Here is a 10,230-nt window from a genome sequence, read left to right as displayed (position 1 = left end):
AAACACATATCAGAAATCTGAAATCATCCTGCCAAAACGGGATCAACCTCATGAAAACGCTGGCAAACAAAAGTTGGGGAGCAGATTACATATGCCTGATGAAAATATATAAAGCACTGATACGATCCAAAATTGACTACGGGTGTATAGTTTATAATTCAGCTAAAAAATCAGTTTTGAGAGAACTTGATGTCATTCATAACACAGCAATCAGAATCGCCACCGGAGCATTCTGCTCCAGTCCCGTAAGCAGCCTGCACTGCGAGACCGGTGAACCCTCATTATATCACAGAACGCAATATCTTAGTCTCATTTATGCATCCACGATATCAACTAACGAAAAGAACCCTGTCTATCAAAATGTATTTTCTGACCGATTTAAAATGGTGTATAACCAGAAGAAAAATACAGATCTTCCATTCTATGAAAGACTGAATAGATACCTTCATACACTTCAATTCCAATTTCCAGACACCTACCCAAGTGAAACTATTACACCTCCGCCTTGGACAGTAAAGCTGCCAGATTGTAACAAATCATTAATTCGTTTCAATAAAACCGAAACTAACCAAACAATCATCAAGAAAAACTTCCATCAAATAATGAGTCACTTCCAAGAATATAATCACATATACACAGATGCTTCAAACACTGAAAATGGAACTGCCGCAGCTTTTACCACCGCGTCTGGATATAACTCATGCCACAAGCTCTCTAAGGCCTCCTCAGTTTTCTCGGGAGAACTAACTGCCATCCTCAAAGCTTTAGAATATACAAGGTCCCACGACAATGGAAAAACAGTTATCATTACAGATTCCCTCAGCGCAGTGACCGCAATATCTCAACTCTATCCCTCACATCCGATCCTCATCCTTATTAAAAAAGAACTCCATCATCTTCAACAACAGAATAAAACGACTCACTTCGTACGGGTACCATCACAAATGGATGAAATAGCCGATCGATTAGCTAGAGATGCAACGGATATTGACGAACTTCACACAATAACCAGAACTGCCAAATTTGACCTCAAACAAATATTCAAAGAGATGATTATCAATGCGTGGCAAGCTGAATGGAACCTCTCCAAATCGAAATTGGCCGAAGTGAAAAAGACCGTACTCCCTCGAAAAATATATTCCTTGGAAAGAAAACAACAAACCATAGTCACTAGACTACGCCTTGGACACACCCGCATCACACACTCCCACCTGATCGATAAAACCCAAGAACCAACCTGCGAAATATGCCACTGCCCCCTAACAGTGAAACATATTTTAATCGAGTGCGAAGCTTACAATCGACATCGAAAACTACATGGATTTCCTTCAACTCTTGCCGAACTTCTGAAGGAAGGTTGCAATCCATCCCAGCTTATAGATTACCTAACTGATATTGGTTCAGTCAATGAAATTTAGATTATATCAGATTAACGGTATCTATTATTTGCATTTTTATATTTACTATGACATGTAATATGCCGTCTCTAATAACCTGAATGGTTGAAGGGACAATAAACAACTTAAATTAAAAAAAAAAAAAGATGTCATTCTTACTTTGGTCCCGAAATAAATAACTCCATTTCCGATTATGTCAGGCCTATCAATTCCTTTTCATTATTCAAGAAAAAATGATCTATTGGATAGAAAAACAACCTAAAAAATACATCCATTTTCATATAAATTTTCTCATTTATTGACTCATCTCTATGAACACATGTTACTCCCAAGCATTATTTTTCGTAAAACTGTATATACATCAATAATTAAAAATGAAAAAGAAATCAATGTGGAAGATGAAATTCTATTTCATTATTAGGTATACTTTTTTCTCAATAAAACTGACCTGATACATTAAATTTTTCATTATGTACGTAATATTTTTTCAAAATAAAGTAATTTTTTTGTGTATATCAACGAGCGGGTGAGCTTATTGAATGTTCATTCAAATTCTATTTATATGTGTACCTACTTGTTTGTAACTTTCAACTGAAATAAACACTATTAAATTTGCATTATCAAATGCTAGTTGAAGCGATTCACAACATTGCGATCGTCCCGGTTGTGTATAGAGAACGTAAGTAGCCAGTTGTAAAGAAAGCAATATTGCCAACTGGATGAACTATAAAGTCGCTACCCATGAATCAAAATTCCGCTACACTGCTTCATATTCCGCTACGATTGTAAAGCTGACGCAATCAGTTCACGCATGCGCCCTATCCAAAATTAACTACCATAGAACTTACAGTTTGTAGTTTCTATACCGTTCAGATACCACAAAACTGAACTATCAGTAATGTCAGGATCAGGATCATACTAATTTTCAACCGCGCAACTCAGTGAATGGTACCTAATTTTCAAAATTTTTAGCAGTTAATTTTTGAAAGCTGTCGTCTCGGTCAAATATTGTATGGTTTGAGATAATTATTTTGAAAAGGAAAAATAAGTATCAATTTGTTCATGTTTGTTTCAATTTATAATCAGACAACCAATGTTGAAAAAAAGTTTGTTTTCGAGACTTTTTGTATTTTTGAACATGTCCCGTTCCCGTCAATTACAACTGCGGTAGCTCTTTAGCTCGAACTACAATCAGATGAACTATCTTCCATTTTCACTGTAATTTGCTACATATAATTCATAATACTCGAGAGAGTCGAGACTTTTAGTGCCAAGATATTGGAGATTATATGGTTTATGATAGTTATGAAAATATCCAAGAATATTCTTCCTCTCTTTCATCATGTAATGATAAGACTATAACGTATTGACTCCAGTCAATTTTCAACTGTCAGCTTCGAGTGCTGTCGACTGAATCTTCTTCTTCCATATTTTTTTCAATATTGACTATTTGTAGAAAATTTCGCTACTTTATGTTCAAATCCGCTACGCCGCTACCATCGAGTAAATTCCGCTACAGTAGCGGAATTCCCCTACGATTGGCAACTCTGAAAGAAAGCTAAAATCACGACGTGTTTCATATCAAGATAGTAATTGGTTCTACACGAGATAACACGGGGGCTTCTGCTTAATCGTAACCTTCTTCTATTACTTACTAGACTGTAGAATAATGTTGACATACTACAAATATCTTGTAATGTAACGTAGTCAATTGACTTGAAACTGACTGAACTTTCACTAAAGTCCAAAAAAGTTTTCTCATTATAAATGTTTATCAAAATAAAATTTCAGAATCAAATTGAATACAAAAGTCTCTTTCAATGTCGCTTGTCAACACTCAGAATTTCGTGAATTTATCTATTATTAGCCAACGACAAAAGCGAAGTAAACAGGTACATTAAACTCGGTGTGTATTGTTTACTAAGTGTTTTCATCAGTATTGCCAAGGTTGTCATGTACCATATACAACTCAGATAATTTATAATGTAAATATTTCAATTTATTAGCACATTCCTTTCTGAAAGAATCGAACACTTGAGGTTGAAAATGGGTGTTGGCGTTTTTCTCTTTATTCTCCCATGTAATATGTTGTTTTTGCTCTGATAAAACATATTATCTTATGAAAAAGTGGCCCTCTCACGTTTGCATTAATCGAATAACTTTTAAAATACGTTCTTAGGTTTCTATCAGTACATAAATTACGTATGTGAATATTTTCTCTTATAGAAAAGAAAAACTTATTTAACACCATTAGACAGATACAACTCAATGCATACGATGTATGTTACTTGAACTATCAAAGCAAGATGATTTTAGTCATGGATTATTTGGTTCGAAAAGAAAAAGAATTTTATATTAATTTATCTTCTATATGAAATTTTTATAACCATTATGCACCAATTCCAATAAGAATATACCGGAATTTCAACATTCTTTGTTTGGATGTGTTTTCTATCGATATTTTTTGTTTCTATTCGATTTTGTCGATATTTTTATTTATCAAATCATTTAAAGGAACAATTTGTTCAGGCCAGTCTCAACTCCGTACACTGTATGTTAATGGACTGACACCTATCAGAAAACAACTACTCCTCTGGCTAATACCATGAAGGGCGTTGGATTAAATCCAACAGGTGTCAGAGCAGGATTCTAAACTGGAATTATTCCTTCATATGATGTTGGCGATATAATTGCACGCAATACATTTTCAATTATTGCAACACACTCACAGACCGGTTTCTGGCTGTTTGGCCACTCGTCAGTGCAAGGTAGTATCTATCATCAACATAAAGTCGATGATTTCCGATAATTGAAAATCGAATTCCTTCAAGTCAAAACTTGTCTTGGTCTTACAATCAACCACTATAATTACTGATGTATCAGATAATGAAAATAATGAATAAAAACAAAAATATATTCAAAAATGGTAATTTATCAATGAAAACCCATAATGAATTCAAATATTTGTAGAAAATAAATATATGTATATTGGGGTGTTTCAATTTTTCGCCATATTTTTTTCTTGGTCCTACCTGAAAATCTGATAGTCTATGAAAAAAAATCAGTTGGAAAACAATTCTAAGCCAATTAGGGGCTTTACTCATTTGAAAACTCGATTTTACATATAAATAACACGAGAAATATTTTTTTTTTCGGTTTCAACTCGATTTTTCGGTATTGAAATTTTTTTAGAAGAAATGAGTGCGCAGATTTTGTAGCAAAAACAAATCACTTTTCGACCTATATAAGGCGATTTAGTCCAACGTTTCGTCTTCGAAACACCATAACCAATTTTTTTCAAAATGGTACTGTAAAAATAGAATCAGCGAGTTTGAGTTAGCTTTTTTGGCGACAACTTTACTGATTCATCAACATATTTGTTCGATCAATTGATTTTAAAAAGTGATTTAAATAAGTTGTATCGGCAAGTTTTTCCTATTCCAACCAACTTCATATCTTGTACCTTCCACGATTTTTCCATGTTGAACCTACTTTTTTTATACACTATATGTACTGTTAGGATTTACACTTCGAAAGGTAAGATCTCGTTAGTTTTCAGCTCGAACAACTTTCGATTTATGAGGTTTGTCGTTCGTAGGAAACGTTAAAGGAAAAACCGATTTTTTATTGTTCATTTTTTCCCTTCTTTTTGGAAGTTCCCCACTAATGTATATGTATGGAGAAGTAGAAAATCAAAAAGATGTCTTATCTTGTATCTAATCTCTCCTAAATAAAGTCTCTCTAAAAATAGTATTTCTTGTTTGCTATTTAAAATTCACTTATTAATAATAGATTATAATAACTTTTTCAAAATATACCTGTTTACTGTGAACTATATTAAGAAAGTAGACCAAAATAAAACGTCGGTTGGTTGCGGGACAAAACGTGTTAAATTAGAAAAGACAACGCACTTTGTGTAGTTATTTTGGCACTCACTGCTGGGGTATTTTCTTATTCTGGAATATTTCTCTCGAGTTCACACAGTAAGTGCAACATTGTTGAATAGTTTCCAAGAAAGTAATTATAATTGGGGTCACGTGCAAATATATGATCTCTGACGAATAGAAGACACTGAAAATGTTTGCTTTCATTTTGTATTTTTGAATATATCCGGAAAAAACTGAAAATCGGCATTTTCCTTTTTATTTTTTTCTAGCGTTATTTGGCAACATAGTTCCGAACCAAAAACACACTGTCATTGATACTTTTTTTCAGCTACACGTTTTCATGTTCAGATCTACTATTTGACGTTTCGTCTTCTGGCAATCATCATCAACTTTTTTTCTATTATGAGCGCCATATCGTTTTTCTATAAAGAAAAATAGTGCTCCTCATTCTAATTTCATTGATGTATAATTTGTTATGATTTCCTCTTCTGAAACCACAGGTATTAATAAAACTACTTCATCTGAGATGGTCATGACTCCATCGAAAAATTTTGTTTAATGAACACTTGTCAGAACTCATATCAAACATCATAAGTTTGCCCAAATACTTCAGTCGAACTGTCCTCATTCTCGAATGAAAATTCTTAAATTTTTCATTAATACTTCTTACCATATTTTGGGTGTATAACATTCCACAATCTGGAATATATAAAAATTTAGTAAGTAACTTGGAGTTCGGAAAGTTACTGACTAAATACCAGTAGTTTAAGTATACCAGTAGTTTGAGTTTATATTACGCATCAGTAACTTTTCGAAGGTGAACTATTCAGTTCGCCTTTCATTACTCTTCAGCAGATTCCCTATTGATTTAACTTTGTTCATTATTCGGATTGTGAAAGGCTATACCAACAAAAACAGAAACATGAAAAATTTTGGTAATGAAGAAAACTACTATAGCACTCAAATATATTCAGATGAAAAAAGAACACCAGAATAAGACCCTCAGCTGATGTAAGTTTCTGAAAATCAAAAGAATAGAGACAAAATGGTGCCACTGTTTCTGCAAATTGTCCAACGATGTTGGACACTAGACATGAATGAATTTTCTATGTGATCTGTTATTCGGATTTCTCCCCAGTTGACATCATATATAGAAATAACTCAAATATTCAACTCCACTAAAATATCTGACTTATTCACTTGTGAGTTGAAATTGACAGACCACCGTCGAAACATTTTGAAACCCTTGTCACCGGTACGCGATAAAAAAATTAATACATTTAATTCAACTTATTAGATTCAATTGCAGATCCATTTTGAGCATATTTTCTTGACGTAAGAAGTAGAAATCAGCATGGTTTTACAGTTCAAATATAATGGGTATTCGACAATCAAGTAACTAAGAGCACAAAGCAATATTTAAAATATTTAAAATGTATAAAAGCACAAACCAAATACTAAACAAGCATGTGGAATTCAGTAAACTTATTTCACTCACATGCATAACGAAGAAACCACCGGAATTTCCGTAGCGTACGTGTAGACTAGGTACTAAGGTAGTTTGCAAATAACGCAAATTACGCTGCATTCAGTAGTTGAAATAAAATTCACTTAGTAGTCTTGGCATAACCGATATGAAATCTCTACCTTCTATTCACCATTTAACGTCCAAAAACGAGAATAACAAAATTGTTAAAAGTGAAGAGAAAATTGCAAAAGTAATCTACAATAAATAAAAAACCGGTTAGATTTTCAACATGTTTCTCGAAAACGAGTTACCCGAATTTCAACAAAAGATCCTTAGGATCAGGAAATCTTTCAAAAAAGTCCTATCACCCCAAACTCTCACAATAGTATTTATAATTTCAATTTTGTGCTTAACATAGTGGCACTTTCGTGCACTTTAGCTTGAAAGATAGTTGAACAAAATCATTTTATCAACCGAATGAGATTTAAAAAAATGAATATTACCTATACATATGCATAAACAATATAATTAATCTACTGGTGAAAAAGTTTCACTTCAAGTTTTCAGTTGTCATGAAAACCTTGATGATTTTTAAATTAAAAACAATTTATTTTTTCATTTTTTGGAGCTTCCAAAGGCTACCGAAAAAAATCCCCAATGGAGAAATTGAAAAAATTCACTTTTTTCTTGTTCGATTAATGACCTATTTATTTTGTGGAAATTCATACTGAATTTGTCTAATTAAGTTTTTTTTGGTTACGACCGGTTTCGGTTTTAACGACCGGTTTCGGTTTATTAAACCATACTCAAGTACTTGAGAACGGTTTAATACACCGTGGCTGGTAGGCCATTCGATTGAAATTTGTAGAACTAAAACTTTTTGTCTGCCACTGCGGCAGATATTGTCAGTGGTATATGCATTGACTGCGAGTACGAAGGTTATAGGTAAGTTCCAATCACGGTTTTTGTATCATTCTGAAACCATACACTGCATCGTTGAATAAACTTGTTAAGTGCATGTGCGTACGGTGTAATGCAATTTCTGAGTCAGGGTTGGAACGGTTTTGGTACCGCTTTGTAACTGGAATTATATTCTTGGAAAGATTTTTGACTCTTTGAGGTTAATGCATATTAATGCCGGATGTAATTCATTCATTTTATTGTTGATTCTTGAAAATGAAAATGAATGAAACAAATGTAATAGATGGTAAGTTTACAGGAATAGCTTTCATTTTTAACTATAAATTCATGTAATTCTTCATCTTCACTCGATGAAGATAAGTCTGAATTGTCACTATTTTCGCTCATATTTATCAAGATCACAGAATAAAATCAACAATAACACAAAATATCAAAATAACTAGAATAAACAAACTCTAACCATAAACATACCATTAAAAACAAAGTCGAAATGCATAATCCTATAAAGAACAAAGATGAAAGAAGAGAATGAATGAACTACGCAAGTCAATCCAAGCGATTTCTACTCGAAGGCAAGTATCGAAATGACGATACCGAAATCGGTTTCTGAATCATACACGTTTTGGTTGGATCGCTTAACTATTGGCACCAAGTTTCGTCAACTTTTGGTTGGAACAGCTTTTATTCAATGCTCATTAGTACAATATACCATAGGTTGTGTTAGGTTAGGTCTAAAGCTAGTGGATCTATTTGACCTCCACCGCAACCCACAAGAGTTCATTGTGGCTCACACATATTCACACTCGACCAAATGAACCCAGCTTCTTAACGAAGCCGATTAGTTTGTATGGTGAGTGGCGTGAGTGGTCTTTCAGGTCAGATCGTAAGATCTGCAGGCACAAAGTATGTGCTGTTTCATCATTTTCCCCTTTTTCCAAATAGAGGCGATAGTCCAAGTTTCTGCATATGATGATTCGAATGACAGTGACCTAAGAAGGCCTTTTATACATCGTAGCTCATCTCTACTGTAGTCCAACAACTGTGAATCAACGCCTTGGAGTGAGTGAATCCTGGAAGATTCTGCCAAAACTCCATAAATCTTCTTGCCATCCAGGTGTTCAATATTCGTTTGGCAAGGCCTAAAGCGATGCCAATGACAGGTTCTGGTGCGATGAAGCTGCTTGCAGCACTCTCCTTTGCAAGGGAGCCAGCAGCCTCATTGCCGTCCAGGCCAGTATGGCCAGGAATCCAGTCAAGAGACGATCTGTTAAGTCCTCCTATCGAGGGGAGCCGTTTTTGACAGTTTGTTACCAATTTAGACGTTGCTCGGTAGGAGTCAAGAGCTTCCAACACCACTTGACTGCCAGAAAATATTTTTATTGACTTTTGTATGAGATTGGATCCTTCCAATCTGTCCGCATACAATTTAATTGCGTAAATTTCCACTTGAAATACAGTCGCATAGGTTCCTAGGCAGGTTGATATCTCTGTACTGGGTCTGCGAATGAAAACACCTGCACCAGAACCGGAAGGTGTTTTTGATCCATCTGTGAAGCAACAACTATCTGCTCTCAATATTTTCTTCTCCCGGAGGATCCAGTCCTCTCTACTGGAGAAGTGTACTTTATAAGGCAGTTCGTAGTTGATAGAGGCATAAACTCAGAATGCTGTGATTTCCAGTATCAGCCAACAGTCTGTTGCACTCGGCATTAAATTGATTTGTGCAATCGGCAATGTGCACAAATCTATATGCAGTCCCTCTAGCCTCTCTCTCCAGAAAAATGTGGAGAGGAGGTAGATCTATTAGGATCTCCATGACCGCTGACGGTGTGGTACTGATGGAACCACCGATGGCCAGTCAAGCCTGTCTCTGTAAGCCAGAGAGCTTCGCCTGAGTCATTTTCTGTAAAGCTTTGGCCACCAGGCAATTGCACCATAAGTGATCATTGGTCTGACAATCATTACATAATTCCAATGGATCTGTTCGAGACTTAAACCCAAAGTTACACTACAAATCCTACGACATGTTCACAGGGACAGTATGGGTTTGTGTGAAACTTTCTCCAAGTGAATTTTATATCAAGGACAATGCCAAGATATTGCACCTCCGTTCCGAATGGAATGACCTCACCATTGAGGAAAAGTTGCGTTAGATCGTCCAACTTTCTCCTTCTGGAGAAGGGAATTATCACAGATTTGCTGGAGTTGACAGACATCTGCTCCCTCAGGCACCAACTGTGAACAACGTCCATCGTGTTTTGGAGGATATTACAAGCTATCCTTCCCGACGTGGACCTTGCCAAGATAACAAGGTTATCTGCATAAGCTTGCAGATCTACTTTTTCTGTGGAGGGCATCAAGCATTCAAGGGATTGAAAATGTTTTCTTCAAGGTTGTTTAATGCTTAATCTGTTAATTTGCCGGTTTGATAAGCATGCTGGTGGTAATTCAAGGGGGATGCATATAATACCACCCTCCTGATATGCCCGTCCAGTATCATCTCAAGTCCTTTCAACAGGAAGGATGTAAGGCTGATTGATCGTACCGATTTAGGGTG

General features: G+C 35.2%; 1 protein-coding gene across 1 annotated transcript; it reads left to right on the top strand.

Moving 5' to 3' along the window:
* Window positions 1–383: 383 nt before the first annotated feature.
* Window positions 384–1,418, top strand: LOC141486738 (uncharacterized). The gene has a single exon (XM_074185245.1). The coding sequence runs from the start codon at window positions 384–386 to the stop codon at window positions 1,416–1,418; it is 1,035 nt and encodes a 344-aa protein (XP_074041346.1).
* Window positions 1,419–10,230: the final 8,812 nt, after the last annotated feature.

This window comes from Leptinotarsa decemlineata, unplaced genomic scaffold (genome assembly GCF_025532065.1).
Source record: "Leptinotarsa decemlineata unplaced genomic scaffold, Ldec_3_MD MMD2_tig00026369_RagTag_RagTag, whole genome shotgun sequence".
NCBI lineage: Eukaryota > Metazoa > Arthropoda > Insecta > Coleoptera > Chrysomelidae > Leptinotarsa > Leptinotarsa decemlineata.
The sequence above is the reverse complement of the archived record's forward strand: the minus strand, read 5'-3'. Positions and strand labels throughout refer to the sequence as shown.

Excerpts from the sequence above, each read along its gene's own strand:
- LOC141486738 (XM_074185245.1), top strand. The coding sequence starts at position 384 with ATGGTGTATAACCAGAAGAAAAATACAGATCTTCCATTCTATGAAAGA.